Source organism: Leptopilina heterotoma, unplaced genomic scaffold (genome assembly GCF_015476425.1).
Source record: "Leptopilina heterotoma isolate Lh14 unplaced genomic scaffold, ASM1547642v1 Lhet_68, whole genome shotgun sequence".
In the NCBI taxonomy this organism is placed as follows: domain Eukaryota; kingdom Metazoa; phylum Arthropoda; class Insecta; order Hymenoptera; family Figitidae; genus Leptopilina; species Leptopilina heterotoma.
The window spans coordinates 1,829,711-1,847,403 of record NW_025111157.1 but is presented as its reverse complement, the minus strand read 5'-3'; the positions used below and the strand labels follow the sequence as shown (position 1 = coordinate 1,847,403).

The 17,693-nt window shown below is 21.9% G+C and overlaps 2 protein-coding genes across 6 annotated transcripts in view; one reads left to right on the top strand and one right to left on the bottom strand.

Moving 5' to 3' along the window:
- LOC122510388 (zinc finger protein 236-like) overlaps positions 1 to 17,693 on the bottom strand; it is a 73,889-nt gene that overhangs the window by 18,655 nt on the left and 37,541 nt on the right. For 2 of the 5 annotated variants that reach the window (XM_043625007.1, XM_043625008.1), the window contains exon 1: positions 6,536 to 6,722. Coding sequence is in view for 3 of the 5 variants with exons in the window: in XM_043625004.1 (XP_043480939.1) it covers positions 11,583 to 11,747; positions 13,931 to 14,065; positions 14,162 to 14,488; positions 14,589 to 14,698; positions 14,811 to 14,910 (837 nt within the window). In the remaining 2 variants the exon portion in view is untranslated. Of the gene's footprint in view, positions 1 to 6,535; positions 6,723 to 11,582; positions 11,748 to 13,930; positions 14,066 to 14,161; positions 14,489 to 14,588; positions 14,699 to 14,810; positions 15,026 to 15,173; positions 15,302 to 17,693 lie in introns of those variants that run through there. The other 3 variants (XM_043625004.1, XM_043625005.1, XM_043625006.1) reach the window with 3 other exon arrangements.
- On the top strand, positions 15,441 to 17,594 carry LOC122510395 (6-pyruvoyl tetrahydrobiopterin synthase). Its single transcript, XM_043625014.1, has 3 exons — positions 15,441 to 15,728; positions 17,056 to 17,135; positions 17,225 to 17,594. The coding sequence occupies exons 1-3, from the start codon at positions 15,664 to 15,666 to the stop codon at positions 17,500 to 17,502; spliced, it is 423 nt and encodes a 140-aa protein (XP_043480949.1). The 5' UTR covers positions 15,441 to 15,663; the 3' UTR covers positions 17,503 to 17,594.

The window sequence follows — 17,693 nt, the reverse complement described above, 5'->3', positions numbered from 1 at the left end:
TATTTTTCTTGCGTGAAAAATTTTAATTCCGAGAATAAAACTTTGACGATCGTTTCAATTATTAACGAAGACAATTGTGTCAACTAGCAGATAAATTTCAATTCAGATGCAAACAAGTTGCACTAATATTGTTTAAAATCGGATATTTTATTCACAAGAAAACTTATAAACCAAAAAAAAAAAAAGTAAAAAAGTAAAAAATAGAAATAAAAAATAGAATTAAAAAATAATTAAAAAATAGAAATAAAAATAGAAACAAAAATAGAAATAAAAATAGAGTTTTTAATAACCAGTAAAAATTACAATATTGAAAAAAATAGAAATAAACATAGTCTACTATTATTGTTTTGAATGACATTGCTCATTAAATCATTTCTCTTTCAGGGTTAAAAAAATTCTGATAAACTAGAACATATTATTCTTGAGACTTGTTCAGATAAAGTTCATCGCTTTATCGCCATCAGAAGAAGACAAATTTATCCATTCCGCGTTTAATTTCAATTACATTTGAAGAAAAAAAAAATATTGTTTACAATTTTTTACAAATCCACTTATTGCAATATTCGATTATTATTGCCAATAATAATATTTTGTTCAAGGAGTTTTTTTTTTAAGAATATATTCAAGAAATTTTATCACAAAAGTCCAACGCATCCGCCTGATAATAAAGTGCAGACAAAAACTCTAAATGAATATGCGACAGTTTCCTAGAAATTCATTATAATATGAGAAACGCAGTTGGCTTAATTTTATATTTAGTTCTTATTTTCAAACATCAACTTCAATTTTCATTTTTAGAATTTAAAATTTAAATTAATTATTTATTATCAAAAATTTTAATAAAATTCTTACGAGGAATTTTCAATGATTTTTAATACAATAATTTTAATGAAATTACAGGAAAGAATTGAATTAATTTAAAAAATTTTAGATAACATTTTTCGATGCAATTCAATTATTTTTATAAATAATAAAATTCTTCTCAAGAATTCAATTATTTTTTATAAAATTTCAATGAAATTTTTTGAAAGATTTCAATTATGTTCAAAAAATTTGATAAAATTCTTCCAAGAAATTCGATTATTTTTAAAAGTTTTGATAAAATGTTTTATAAGAATTCAATTTCTTTCATAAATAATAAATTTCTTCGCGGAAATTCAATTATTTACACTACAATTTCTGTAATACTTCTCGAAATAATTGTACTAATTTAAAAAATTTTAAACAATATTTTTCGAAGCAATTCAATTATTTTTTATAAATAATAAAATTCTTCTCAACAATTTAATGATTTTTTATACAATTTCAATGAAATTTCTCAAAAGATTTCAATTATGTTCAAAAGCTTTGATAAAATCCTTCAAAGGAATTCGATTATTTTTAAAAGTTTTGATAAAATGTTTTATAAGAATTCAATTATTTCCATAAATAATAAATTTCTTCACAGAAATTCAATTATTTTCATAAATAATAAATTTCTTCACAGAAATCCAATTATTTTCATAAATAATAATTTTCTTTACAGAAATTCAATTATTTTAATGAATAATAAATTTCTTCACAAAAATTCAATTATTTTCAGAACTAATTAATTTTCAAAAACTGCAATAAATTTTTGGAAAGAATTCAATTATTTCCAAAAAATTATAATAAAACTCACTAATCAAATTTTTAATTACAATTATTAGCAGACACGATTTATTTAAAAATTTGAAAGAAATTCTTTATAAAATACAATTATACTTTACAAATTTTCAATTAAAATTATTAACAAAAATTCCATTATTTTCAAAAAATTCAAAGAAACTCTTCAAAAGAATTAAATTATTTTCAGAACAATTTTTCTAAAATTTCTAGAAAGGATACAATAATTTTCAAAAATTGCAATAAAATTTTGGAAAGAATTCAATTATTTTCAAAAAATCTTAATAAAACTCACTAATCAAATTTTTAATTACAATTATTAGCAGACACGATTTATTTTCAAAATTTAAAAGAAATTCTTTATAAAATGCAATTACTTTCAAATTTTTCAATTAAAGTTATTAACGAAAATTTCATTATTTTCAAAAAACTCAAAGAAACTCTCTCTTCGAAAAAATTCAATTATTTTCAAAACAATTTTAATAAAATTTTACAAAAGGATTCAATTATTTTTATAATAATTAATGAAATTTTTCTCAGGAATTGAAATATTTTCAATGCAATTTTAATAAATTTTTCTCAAAGAATTCAATTATTTTCAAAAATTGGAATAAAGTTTTTCTAAAAAATTCAATTATTTTCCAATGTTCTGATAAAATTCAATGATTTACAAAATTTTCAATTAAAATTATTAACAAAAATTGCATTGTTTAAAAAAACTCAAAAAAAACTCTTCGTAAGAATTCAATTATTTTCAAAATATTTTAATAAAATTCTTGAAAATGAATTCAATTATATAAAATTTTTTTAATCAAATCTTCGCTAGAATTCAATTATTTTTTAAACTTGTAATAATATTCGTTGTAAAAATTCAATTATTATCTGAAAGTTTGATCAAATTTTTCAAAGGAATTGAATTATTTTCAAATTTTTTCATAAAGTTCTTCGCAAGAATTCAAATATTTTCAAAAATTGAAATAAAGTTTTTCTAAAAAATTCAATTTTTCTCAAAAGTTCTGATAAAATTCAATTATTTTCAAAACTTTCAATTAAAATTATTAATAAAAATTGCATTCTTTAAAAAAAAATTCAAAAAACTCTTCGAAAAAATTCAATTATACTACAAATTTTAATAAAATTCAAAAGTAAAATAATTAATAACAGTTATTCACAAACACTATTATTTAAAGAAATTTTTAAGAATTCTTTATTAAAATTCAATTACATTCAAAATTTTCAATTTAAATTATTAAAAAAATTTCAAAATAATTCAATAATTTTCAAAACTTTAAATCAAATTCTTCGCAAGAATTCAATTATTTTCATAAATAATAAAATTCTTCACGAAAATTTAATTACTTTTGGTACAATTTTAATAAGTTTTTCCGAAAAAATTGAATTATTATTTGAGATTTTGTTCAAATTTTTCGAAGGAATTAAATTATTTTCAAAGATTTTAATAAAATTCTTCACAAGAATTCAATTATTTTCTATACATTAATTTTAAAATTCAAAACATTTAAAAAGAAATTTTTTTTTTAAAAATTAGGAAAGAAAAAATTAAACAGCAGCTAATTTTTTTGATTCGATTTGGAGAAAATATAAATGTTTTATTTTTTAATTCAATTTTAATCAATTTTTCGCAATTTATTATTATTTTCTAAATTTATTTTTATTTTGTTAATTTATTATTATTTTGTTAATTTATTATTATTTTGTCAATTTATTATTGTGTTGTTAATTTATTTCTATTTATTTAATTTTTTTTACCAAGTTTATTTAGTTTATAAAATTTTAAATCCCCTTACAGAAAAATAATAATAACAACGAAAAAAAAATGTTCTGAACCATAATAAATCGTTCAGGTTTGACAAGCCTACAAATTTCCTGCGCGCCACCACCACGTGTGTGTTAAAACATTATGAAAACAAGATCCCGGAAACTGGAGGGCAGATTTTTCTAAGGCTCCGATAATGGGAAAAACGTTGGGAATTATTTTTGGACCACGAAAGGAAGTATTTAAGTACTTTTCGGAATGAAACTATCAAATAGTCGACGAATATTATTGATATCAGTGAATTTTTCCCAGAAACCAAAAAGAGAAAAAATAACACAAAATACATAAATATGTACCAAATAATATCACAAAAAATTCCACCAAATAAATATGTCAAAAAAAAAAAAAAATTACAAAATAAATATGACAAATAATATTACAGAAAATGTCACAAGAAATATGCCAAATAATATCACAAAAAATGTGACAAATAATATCACAGAAAATGTGACAAATAATATCACAAAAAATGTGACAAAATAAATGTCAATTCTGTCATAGCACAAAAAATCATGACAAAATAAATATGCCAAATAATATCACAAAATACAACAAAAAAATAAATGAAAAAAAAAAATTTGACTCTAAAAATCAATCGACTTGGTTGTCATTAAAATAATCTGACTCGGGACTCTGTGTCCATTTGGCCGAAACTAATGCTCCTCCGGCTCGTCGCGAGTGATTCAGGAGGGAAGATAAGGTCGAGGAGGAAAAAATCCTTATATGCCCCCTTTGGTTTCCCTCTGTGACAGCTTGTGTATTACGTCAGCGAATATTTGCCAGTTTAAAAAAGAGTCGAGAGGCAATGAAACCAGTTTTCAACGTTGCAAGTCGAACTCGTCCGAAAAATTCGACTCCATCTCCTCGCTGAAAAAGAAATTATGAACGGGAAGTCTTTTTCGCTAACAAATGAGGTCATAAGTCATGTTTTTGCTTTGCCGCAATTTCGCGAGAACTCAAAGCGAGAAGGATATAAGGAAGAAGAGAGCAGCCAACAATTTCAATTCAATTCACTCCCCAACAATTCAATCAACTTTTCTCCAAAATCGACAAAATATTTTTCAAACAAAAAAAAAAGGAAAAAAAAATTTTTTTTCCAAAAAAATATTTTTCTTCTTTTTTTTGACAATTTTTGTTTATTGAAAGCAACAAAATTGTCATTTTTCTTTCTATAAACAAAAAGAGATAAGAAACTTATTTTTTTCAGAAATAAATTTTTTTTTGACAAAAAGAGAGAAGAAAAATATTTTTTTAACAAACAAATATTTTTCTTCTCTCTTTTTGTCAAAAAAATTGTCATTTTTCTGATAATAAACAAAAAAAAGAGGAGAAACATATTGTTTTGTCAAAAAAAATATTTTTTCCTCTTTTTCTTATTGGAAGAAAAAAATCCAAAAAATATTTTTCTCCTCTCTTTTCTTTTTGAGTTTATTTGTAAGAAAAAAAAAATTTCAGGTGCATTTTTAATCTCGATGAGCGAGACGCGGTAGTCAATCAAAAGCTCTATTCCCTTTCAATTCTTTAACCCTCAGATCTCAACTCGCGGAACTTGGTGAGAAGTTTCTACTTATGCTTATGCGAGGCTTCGAGAGACGACAACGACCGCACTCTTATCGCACGTATTACATCTTCTTTCTTTTTTTATTTTTTTTCTTCTTTTTCCACTACCCTGTCAATGACCCCAGAACTTAAAAAACAATCTCAACTTAAAGGAACCATTGTGGATAATTTTTTTATTGAAAATTTCCAACTCTCAGTCGACGTTTTTCTTTGAAAAATCACTTCTAATCTCGAATATTCACTTTTTCTGGTAAAATTTAATCTAAATTAGTATTTTTTTGAAATAATAAAAATTAATAAACCATAAACTATTCTCAGTGTGAATTTTACGTTAAGTTTAAAATTGTTCATTTAGTTTCAAAAATTAGTTTATAAATTAATTTACAAAAATTGAGTACTAAACGTCCGTGTTATAAGATTTAAAAATAATTTTAATCTTTAATGAAAGGAAAAGAAAAATTCTTGTTAATGAAAAAAAATTTTCAGAAAAAACAAATTATTAAATTTAAAAATTTTATATTTATTAAATTCGAATTAATTCTCAATCCGGGTCAAACTGACACAGTTTCTAAAAATTGCCACCAAAATTCTAATATCAAACATTTAGAAAAAATTCCCCATACAAATTTATTTTTAACAAAAATTTCAATATCAGAAATTTAGAAAAAGTTTAGAAAGAATTTAGTAAAAAATATTTCGTTATAAAAATTCGAATATCAAAAATTTGGAAAAAATTCCCCAAAAAAATTTATTTTTAACAAAAAATTTAATATAATAAATCTAGAAATAATTTAGAAAGCATTTAGTAAAAATACTTCGATTATAAAAATTCCAATATCAAAAATTTAGAAAAAGTTTAGAAAGAATTTAGTAAAAAAAATGTTATAAAAATACCAATAAAATTTAGTATGAATTTAGTAAAAAAAATGTTGTTATAAAAATTCCAATATCAAAAATTTAGAAAAAATTTAGACAGAATTTAGTAGTGAAAATTCTTCGGTCATAAAAATTCAAATATTTTGTTATAAAAATTTTAATATCGAAAATTTAGAAACAATTCCCCAAAGAAATTTATTTTTAACAAAAATTCCAATATCATTAAAATTTAGAAATAATTTAAAAAGAATTTAGTAAAAATACTTTGGTTATAAAAATTCCAATATCAAAAATTTGGAAAAAATTTCCCAAAGAAATTTATTTTTTACAAAAATTTAGAAATAATTTAAAAAGAATTTAGTAAAAATACTTCGGTTATAAAAATTTCAATATCAAAAATTTAGAAAAAATTTCAAATGAATTTAGTCAAAAATTTTTTTTTTCATAAAAATTCCAATACAAAAATTTTAGAAAAAGTTTAGAAAGAATTTAGTAAACAAAATTTTGTTCTAAAAATTTCAATATTAAAAATTTCGAAAAAATTGAGAAAGAATTCAGTAAAAAAAATTTTGTTATAAAAATTCCAATATCAAAAACAAAAGAAAGTGTATAAAATACTTCTAATCACTCAAAAATTGTCAATAAAAAAAACACGAAACTGTGACACACTCGAACTAAAATCCGAACTGTCAAACGTTCACTGGGGTTGACAAGGGTGTCGAGCACGTGCAGAAGTCGCGATCAGACTAACCATTGCCGGCAAAGTTTACTCACAACACCCGAGAGAAGTAAAATGCCTCATCTCATTCTCCACCGGCCTCTGGAAAGATGAGAGTCAGAGCAAAATACGCTTATGGCTTATTTAATGTAAACGTTACGTCCTCGAATTCATTCTCTCCCACGCTTATATTCTTCTCTTTGCCAAAGAAGACGAAGACGAAGAAGAAGAAGAGAAAAAATCATCAAATTCAATCTCGAACAGTAAACAAAGCATGGAAGAGAATTTTTTTCTTCAATCAGGAACAAAAAGTTCCTGGTGAGCTATTTTTATTCCCAACTGATTCGGGGTCAATCATCTCGAATGCATATTATTCCTAAAAGTCGTTCCCTTCATTTCCATCGGCGATGAGAATTATCGCAAAATTTCTAAAAAGACAAAATCTGCAAAAAATCCAACCAGAAATTAATTTCAATATTATTTCAATATCACTCCTCGCTATTATTATTCATACTTTAGATTTTTTAATAAATTTAATTTTATTCATATTTAATTTATTCGACATTTATTTTTAATATTCGAAATTTTCTGTCCTGAAAATTATTTCAAACAGAAATGTTTTCAGGACAGAAAATTTTTTCATGACAGAAAATTTCGAATATTAAAATAAATTCCTACTTTTTTTTTAGCAAAATTGTTTAATTTACTCAAGAATTTATTTTCTTTCACTTCAGGAAAAAAAATTCAAATTCTTTAAACAATTTTTTTTTTTCTATAAAAAAAATTCTTTTCTAGAATTTGGAAAAAAATTCTATTCATTGAAGAATGCAGACCAGCAGTTGTGTGAATAGTTACACTTTATCAACTTCATAAGTGGATGATCTAACTCTACGTCCTCGAATAATAATATATGCTCTCATCAATGATTATAAATTTTAACAAATTTTTTCTCCTCTTAAAACCCTTCTTTTATTTTCAAATTCTGCTCTTTAGATGCAAAATCATAAAAAGTAGAAAAAAAATTACATTTATGTGTAAATTATAAAAAAAAATTTTTAATTAAAATTAAATTTAAATTCCTGAGTTAAAAAAATTTAAAAACAAAATCAAACTAAAATAATAACGTAAGAAAAAAAGTTTTCGAAAAGAACAAGAAATTACAATGAGAATAAATTATTTCCATAGATATTTATAATAGTCATAAATTTCCATTTCGAAAAAAGTAGTTCGTCCACTCATAAAAAAAAAGTGAAAATCAATTAAGCGAAACCAAAAGTAAATTTGTCAGCAACTTCATTATTTTCCTTTCTATTTTTTCTCCTCTATTATATGTTTACTCATAAAACCACGTGAAAGGATATTTTAATCGATTTTCCGCCTCAGCCTCTTTGTCCTCCAGAAATTGCTCACTGTTATTACCTCGATATTTGCAAAACAGAAGAAAAAAATCTCTGCTAAATGCAATATAATTAAACGAGTGCGAATGAAAGTCAAGGAGAAGGAATACAATCGATCACGATCAAATGAACTTGCTGAAAAGTCTCTCGATTGTCACACACATTATACTACATCAAAGCAATGATGTCATTTCGACGAGAATTATTCGCGTTTGTCCGCAATATTCTTCTAAACTCAAATGTATTTAGGTCTTTATTGAATAAATAAATAAAGAAGAGGGAATCTCTTTTATTTTTCTTCTTCAAACAGATGGAACATAAAATTTCTCCTTGCTTCGAAGAGAAGAAAAAAACAATCAAAATTTACTGAAATTTCTATACCAATTGTTGAACAAACAAAAAAGGAAAAAATTCGGAAATTTGCCCTTTTTTTGTTCAAATGCAAAGAATAAAAAAAAACTAATGAAAATTAGTTAGCAAAAAAATAGAAGAATCGAAAAATCGACCAACGTTTCGGATTGGGATTCAAGTTTCAAAGACACTCGACAACGTAAATAGTAAGAGATCCATGAGATCATACTCTTCAATTACGCAAGGTTTCCAAGTAGTTACAATCGACGCCCACTTGTACTTTTGCAACCTACATCCCTATCATGGCCACGTGCTCCTTCATCCTTGAAAAAAGACAAACTTTGATTTATAATATTAATGATTTACAATTTTCTATATTAATAATCGTTGTATTCCGGTAATCTGTTCGCAGTAATCTTTTCGAATATTTTCAATTTAAAAATTACAGTATTAAAAATCATTGAATTCTTGTACAGAATTTTGACAAAAAATTTGAGAATAATTAACTTCCTTCCCAGAATTTTATTATTTATGAAAATAATCGAATTCTCGTGAAAATTAAATTCTTCTGAAGAATATTTTTGGTTTTTTTTTTTAAATAATGGAGTTTCTTAAATAATAATTTTAACTGAAAATTTTTAAAGTAATTAAATTTTATGAACAATTTCTTTCGAGTTTTTAAAATAATCGTGTTTCTTAATAATTGACATTAAACATTTAATTATTGAATTTTATTAAAATTTTAAGAAAATAATTAAATTCTTCTCAGAATTTTATTACAATTTTCTAAAATAATTTAATTCACTCAAGGAATTTTTTTAAAATATAGAAAATAATTAAATTCTTTCGAAGAATAGATATACTACTTATTAAAGGTTTTGACAAAAATTGAATTCTTTAAAAAAATTTCTATAATTTATTGAATATAATCAATTTTCTTAATAATTTTAATTAATAATTTTACTATTTAAACTTTATTAAAATTATTGATAGAAAATTAAACTATTTTCAAAAAATTTGTCAGGATTTTTGTAAATAATTAAATTCTTTTGAAGAATTTGTTTCAAATTTTTGAAAATAATTTAAATTCTATAAAGAATTCAATTATTTATGAAAAAAATTGACTTCTTGAAAAGAATTTGTTTCAAATTTTTGAAAATAATTATAATCCTTCGAAAAATTTTATTATTAATGAAAATAATTGAAATCTTCCAAAGATAATAATTTAATAACTAATAAGTATTATTGAAAAAGAAAAATGTTTATGATACGAATATAATCGTCTAATTTTTTTTAAGAATGTTTGATTAAATAGTGAATATTGTTAATGATTAAATAAAATTACTTTTAAGCAAATAAAAAATAATAAGTATTTAAATATTTATTTTACAAAAATGATTGAAATTTGAAAGATTTAATTTGGACATTCTGAAAAAATTAGGTTTTTAAAAAAATAGTAATTAAAATTTTTTGAAGATATACTTGAATTCCCGAAAATAATTCTAAAAAATTGAAAATTTTGTAAAATTTTATATTTCAGAGAATTTTATTTTTTCATCTTTAAAAATTATCTATAAATATAATTGTATTTTTAAAAAAACGTTTTTTTAAGAGTTTACAAAAAATTTACAAGAATTCGATTCTTGAAATTAAAAAAATATGCTTTTTAAATGTTTGAAATTAAAAAAAAACAAAATTGAAGGGATTTTAATTTTAGAAACATTTGAAATTACTAATTTTTTTAGTTTTAAAATAAGAAATTCTCTGATTTTTGAAAATTTAAAATCTTTGGTTTATTAAATTGTTTCTTGAAAAATTTAATTAAAATTTTTGTTAAAAATAATTCTAAAATAGTTTTAAAAAATTGAAACAATTGAAAATTTTGTCAAATTTCATTGAAATAAATTTTTATATTTTAATGAATTTTTTTGTTTACTTTTTTAAAAATTATTTTGAAATATAATCGTATTTCTGAAGAATTCTAATTGAAAATTTGGAAAATAATTACGAAAAAAATATGAATTTCTTTAAATAAAAATGTACATCGTCTCTAGATTGAAATATTTTAATTTTTTCCCGTCTCAATCAGAGCAAGGGAAATAGATAAGCAGATCGGGGTCAAGACTTCGACCCTTCCCCAAAAAACCAATACACAATGATGCTTAGAGATTTAACGTTCCTCTAGAAAGATTATTACATAACAAAAAAAAATGTATTGATAAGAAAAATTAAACAAATAGATTTCTGCGACTGTAACCTAATTTCTAAACGTGAATACCAAGAAATTGAAAATTAGCCACTTACTACTGCGACGAGATAAAATCAAAGCTGATAAAATAATTCAGTCTCTCTTTCGTTGTCTTCATTCATAATTCTAAAGAATTTCAAATTTTCTCTCAGTTTCTTAAATTCTTGAAATAAAAAATAGAAATTTCCCCAAATTCAAATATTTTAATATCTATTTAATTCAATTTAATATTTAATATTAATTTAATTTAATATTTATTTAAATTAAATTTAATTTAATTTAATTTAATATTTAACATTATTACAAAAATAGAAAAAAATTATTTAAAGTTTTTTTTGCTGTTTTTAAATATTTAATTGTTAAAAATTAATATTTCTCAACATAACGTGAACAAAGAAAGAAAATTTACGTGGTGAGTGAAGAAAAGAATTTTTCTTTACGGAATTACAGTCTGGCGTGTGAATGGCAGTATAAAAAATAAAAATGTTGAGGATAATGAACGTGTCAAATTACTCTAGATTGTGAGGAGAACAATATTGTTCACAAGACGTTATCAATGACCAGATTTGCATGCTCAATAATTCAATATTCATAATTTGTTTTCAGGTAACTGAGTTGATTGCGAAATTCATCACTTCATACTCTAAATTAACCTTTTTAGCTTTCATTTGCATAATTCGATTTAATTAATTTTTAATTTTATTAAATCGTCATGCAAGCAATTATTTTTTAAGCAACAATTTTCTTTTTTAAACTAAAACTTTTTCAAAATAATTTTTAACAATTGAAATCAACTTTTAATTTATAATAATTTTCAGCTAAAATTAACTAAAATGAATTTTATTTAATTTATTCGAATAAAACTGATTGGCTCAAAAATAATTTTTAGAGACATAAAAATTTGAATATCGAGAAAAATATTCAAAAAATTGTGAAAGAAAATTAACTAACCTTGGTAGAAAAGGCATCCTCACACTCAGTGCAAAAGAGATTTTCCTCCTTCTCATGCAGCATCATATGAGACTTTAAACTCGCTTTTCGGGCGAATTTCTTTCCACACTCGGGACATTTGGGCTCGCCAATGTTGTGAGTTGCCATATGAAGAGTAAAATTCGTCTAGAAATAAATTTTATGCCATTTAAATTTAATAAATCTTTATTAATAACTTTCTAAATAATTTTTCTTTTCAAATTTTTGCGAAGAATTTTGTCAAAAAATTTGAGAAATAATTGAATTCCTTCGAAGAATTTTATTATTTAGAAAAATAAATGAATTCTTGCGAAGAATTTTGTTAAAATTTTTGAACATTCTAATTAAATTCTTTTTGACGAAGGTTTTTGAATTTTTTTTAAATAATGGAGTTTCTTTAATAATTGAAATGAATAATTTTGAAAATAATTAAATTTTATGAACAATTTCATTCAAGTTTTGAAAATAATCGTGTTTGTTAAACATTGAAATTAAACATTTAATTATTAAATTAAATTATTGAATTTTATTAAAATTTTAGGAAGCAATTGAATTCTTTTGAAAAATTTTATAACGAATTAAGAAAAAAATTTAATTCTTTCGTGCAATTTTTTTTTTTTTAATTACTGGATTTTTGCAAAGAATTTTACTATTTAAAAATAAAATTGAATTGTTTTGAAGAATTTATTAAAATTTTAAAAAACTATTGTATTCGTTCGTGAAATTGTTTAAAAATAATTTAATTTCTGACAAAAATTTTACTATTTATAAAAATAATTGAATTCTTGAAAAGAATTTTATTAAAATTTTTGAAATTAATTTAATAAAATCTATATTAATCATCATTGTATTCCGGTAATTTTAAATGTTAAATTTTAAATGTTTTCAATTTTTAAATTACTGTACTTTTAAAATAATTGAATTTTATGACGAATTCAATTATTTTTAATAACTCGAATAAAATTCTTTAGTCAATTTTTAAATGATAAAGAACCTCGTAAAAAATTCAATTATTTTTATACAATTACCTAATAAAATTCTTATCAGAATTTCACTTATTTTCAATACAATTTTAATTAATTTCAACAAAAAATTCAATTATTTTTAGAAAAAATTGAATTTTTTTTACAAGAGTTCAATTATTTAAAAAACTTTTAATAAAATCCAATTCAAGAATTCAATTATTTTTAAAAATAATAAAATTTTCGTTGGAATTCAATTATTTTAAATACAATTTTAATAAAATTCTTCTAAAAAATTCACTTTTTTCAAATTTAGCAAAAATTTTATTATTTTCAAAAATAATACATTTTTTTTTATCAGGAATTCAATTATTTAAAAAAGTTTTAATAAAATTCAATTCAAGAATTCAATTATTTTCAGAAATAATGAAATTTTTAATGTACTGAAAATCATTGAATTCTTGTAAAATATTTATTAAAAAATTTGAATATATTTCAATTCATTGCAAAAATCTTATTAAAATTTTTTCAAATAATTTAATACTTGGAAAGATTTTTATTAAAATGCTTTAAAATTATGAATTTTTTTAAAAATAATTTTTACTGAAAATTTTGAAAATAATTGAATTTTTAAAATCATCGTGTTTATTATTAATTGTAAGTAACGATTTTTTTTATTAAATTAAATTAAAATTATTTACATTAAATTAAATTCTTTTAAACAATTTTATTAGAGTTTCGGTAAATATTTACATTTTTTTAAAAATTTCATTAAATTTCGTAAAAATAATGGAATTTTTTAAAGTAAGTAATTATTATTGAAAATTTTTTTAAATAATTGTATTCTTTCGAGAAATGTTATTAAAATTGTATTGAAAATAATTGAATTCCTCCGAAACATTTTATTATTTATGAGAATAATTGAATTCTTTTGAAGAATTTTATTATTTATGAAAATATTTTAATTCTTGCAAAGAATCTTCTTATTTATGAAAATAATTAAATTCTTGTGGAGAATTTTACAGTTCATAAAAATAATTGAATTGTTTTCAAGGATTTTATCTGAATTTTTGAAAATATTTGAATTTTTTGAAGGAATTTTATTTTATTGAAAATAATCATATTTTTAAAAGAATTTCATCAAAATTGTTGAAAATAATTTAATTTATATTAAAATTCTTGAAAATAATCGAATTTAATTAATATTTTTTAAAATAATCGTATTCTTTTGAGAAATTCTATTAAAATTGTAGTGAAAATAATTGAATTACTTTAAAGAATTTTATTATTCATGAGAATAATGAAATTCTTGCGACAAATTTTATTCAAATTTTTGAGTAATAATGAACAAGAATATTTAATACTCACCGGGACATTAAATGATGCAGGACATTTTGGACAACGATGTGGTTTCTCCTCTGCATGATGCTCCATGTGTTTACGATATAAATGTTTCTTTTTAAATTCTTCACCACAAATTTCACACTTTAAATCGATATTTTTCTGAAATTTGATAATTAAAATTATTTAATCAAATTGCCCAAATTCATCAGACACCCAAAGAGTTCAAAATAATTGAAGAAATTAAAAATCACATACAAGAAAACATTCGTATTTTCTCGGTCGGCCAGGTTTTCGTCTAGAGGGTGAAGAAGATTTTTGATGATTGGAAGACTTTGACACTAAAGAGGTAGATTTCGTTGGTATTGGTAAAGAAGTTTGGACCGTTGGAGATTCATCTTCAGAAGACTTTTCCGTTCTTACTTCAATGGTTCGATACTGAGAAATATGATACGCAATTTGAGATTGATCCTCCTTTGTTGTCTCTGTTGAATCGTTTGAAATAAAGGAAATCATGTGAGCAGGCACCAATATTGATTCTTGAGAGCGTAATCCAGATTCATCGACACACACTTGCAAAACAGACTGAAATTTTCCCTTATTAGTTTTTAACCAGAAATAAACCAACTTCAAAAAATTTAAAACTTCTCCTTTCTTTTTAATTTAAAAAATAAATTTCACTCACCGTATTTGGTGAAAGATTCCGATTAGATTTTGAACTATGTGAATTGTCGTTGGTTTCATTCACGAAAGTAACTGGCGAATTCATCAATTCAATCGTACCATCTCCGACATCTGTAAACAATTCGAAAATTCACTTTTATAAACATAGTCTTCTCAAAATAAATATTAATTTTAAAAATGTTTCGCCCTGATTGCTTATAAAGATATAATCGAAAATATTCACCTGATACAGCCAGCAATGTTTGTCCATTATCGGAAATAATAAAACTCAACGGGATGGAGTCCATTGTTGAATTAGTAACAATTGTCTGGGATGTCAACATTATTGCGTATATCGTTATATTCCAATAAATTAAAAATTCACTGCAGAATACTTTGCATTTTTACCATTTGGTCGATAACATCTTTCTTGAATGTTAGATTGAAAGAGTGTAAATCCTGTACAAAAAAAGAAAAATAATTTGTTTTATATGTCAAAAATCATAACCTATAAAAATATTATAACTCTTTCAAAGGTTCAAACTTTCAAATTACGGAGAATTTCACCAAGATTAATGAAAAGTAACTACACGAGACTAAAAATTACATTATTAAATTGCAACAAAATTACCCATTCTTCTTTTTTTTGACCTTTTTAAACAAGAAATATACATTAATTAGTATTTACTATATTTTTTTTTGTTATTTGTTATTTACTACGTTTACTACAGTGACTACAGTCCAACTGTGAAAATTGAGTAAATTTCGTTCCCATCCCTGGGTAAAGGTGCTTTCACAAAATGACATATTGCCTGCAAAAAAGTACTATGAACTGACCGTAACGGAAAAGAAAAACAAAAAACAGATTAATCAAAAGGACAATAATTAATAAACTGTATTAACGGTATTAACTGATTAATTGTTAATAATTATTATAAATAAAATTACTTATTTCTAATAATAACAAGGTATAGACTGTCTTTTTATATATTTTGAAGTTTTACTCAATAAAAGTTTTCCTTCTAAACAAATTTGACAAAATATCAAAATAATCACTACTTTCTGTCAACAATATTGTACTTATTTAATTTTTAAAAATGTCTCCAAGAATAGCGTACTTAACAAGAAAGGAACACATATCCTCGGCTCACAGGTTACACAGGTAAAAATTTAAAAATAACTCCAATATATAATTTATTTAATTTCATAAATAATAACAAAAATAATAATTTAATAACAAATTAACCTCAAACAGGGTGGCCGCACATATAATTAAATTTTTCAGATATGTAATATAAATCTTTACGAATAATTGAAATTTTCTAAAATTTAATTGAAAATAATTCATTTTTTCAAGAATTTTGTTACATTTTTTCAGAATCAACTTTTGAAGAATTTTAATTGCAAATTTTGAAAATAATTAAATTATCAAAACTTTTAATGAAAAATCTTTAAATGTAAAATTTAAAAATGAAAATCAATCAAAATTGGCTTCTAATTTTTTAAAATTCAATATTTTTAATCAAATATTTCCGAAAATTCAAATAATATTTTAGAAATTATTATTAAAATTTTGGAGAAAAAAATCATGTTAAAAAATTTTAATTAAAATTCATCAATAAATGAATCAGTAAAAAAAAATTTAAAAAAAAAATGAATCAGAAATACAATTATTTTTAAAAAATTACATTAAAATATTTTTAAAAACTAATTCTTCGAATTGTTTATCATAATTTTTTTAAAATTCAATTATCGCCGAAAAAAGTAATTTAAAATTTCCATTATTTTTAAAAGATTTTATCAAATTTCAATTGTTTGGAAATTTTTCAATTGTATATTATAAATTTATAATTGAAAAAACTATTATTTTTAAAAAATTATTTTAAAATATTTTTAAACAATTAATTTTATGAATTACTTTTTATTATAATTTTATTGTTAATTATTTTGAAAAGATTTTACTAAACAATTATTTGAAAATTTTTTGATTGTTTAATTAAAAAACTATTATTTTTCAAAAATTATTAAAAAATATTTATAAAAAAAATTTATTGTAAGAATTTCTTTATTATAATTTTTTGAAAATATTTTACCATAATAACTTAAGAAGAAAAACACGGATAGTTACAATTATTATAAAAAATTGAGTTTTTATATTTAAATAATTGAATTCTAGAAGAATTTCCAAAAAATTATTTAAAATAATTGATTTAGAAATGAAGTTTAGTTGAAAATTGTAGAAAATAATTGAATTCACTGTAGGATTATAATTATAATTTTTCAAAATTATTAAAATTCATCAATTTTTGCTCATTATTCTTAAACTTTCATATTTTCCTGTAAAAAGAATTTTGCCAAGGAAAATAATTTTAATGTCAGTATAGATTGTCAGGGTAATTGATAAGCTGAAAATTGTGATCAATTTGTAAAAGTTATGTTTATAATTTAATAAATCTATTTAAAAACTAACTTTTTTATTTTATTCACAGTCCTGAACTGAGTGACGAAGAAAATAAAAAAATATACGGAAAGTGTAACAATTTTTGGGGCCATGGACATAATTACATTGGTAATTAATTACAAGTATCATTTAATTTTTTAATTTATTTGTTTACGTTTTTTTTAAATAATTCTTCTCACTTCTAAATTTTCTTTTAGTCGAAGTTACCGTAAAAGGACCAGTTGATCCAATTACCGGAATGGTAATGAATATTACCGACTTATCACGTTACATGAACGATGTTTTAATGACCAGATTGGATCATAAAAATCTCGACAAAGATGTACCGTATTTTGAAAAAAAAGTATCAACCTCCGAAAATGTGGCAATTTACATTTTTGATGAATTGAAAAAATTACTTCCAAAACCGGAATTAATGTACGAAGTTAAACTTTATGAGACTGATAAAAATATTGTTATCTACAGAGGAGAATGAATTATTTATTAATATTTTCTTTCACCGAATTCTTATATGAATATTATCAAAATGTAATTAGATTTTTTCTCTAATTACTTATTTTTTTCATGCAAAATAGAATTTTGATTCATTAATATTTTACTCTCGCTTCTGCAAGAATTTAAAATTTATTTTTTTTTTTGTTTTCTAGGGAAAATGATATATTTTTG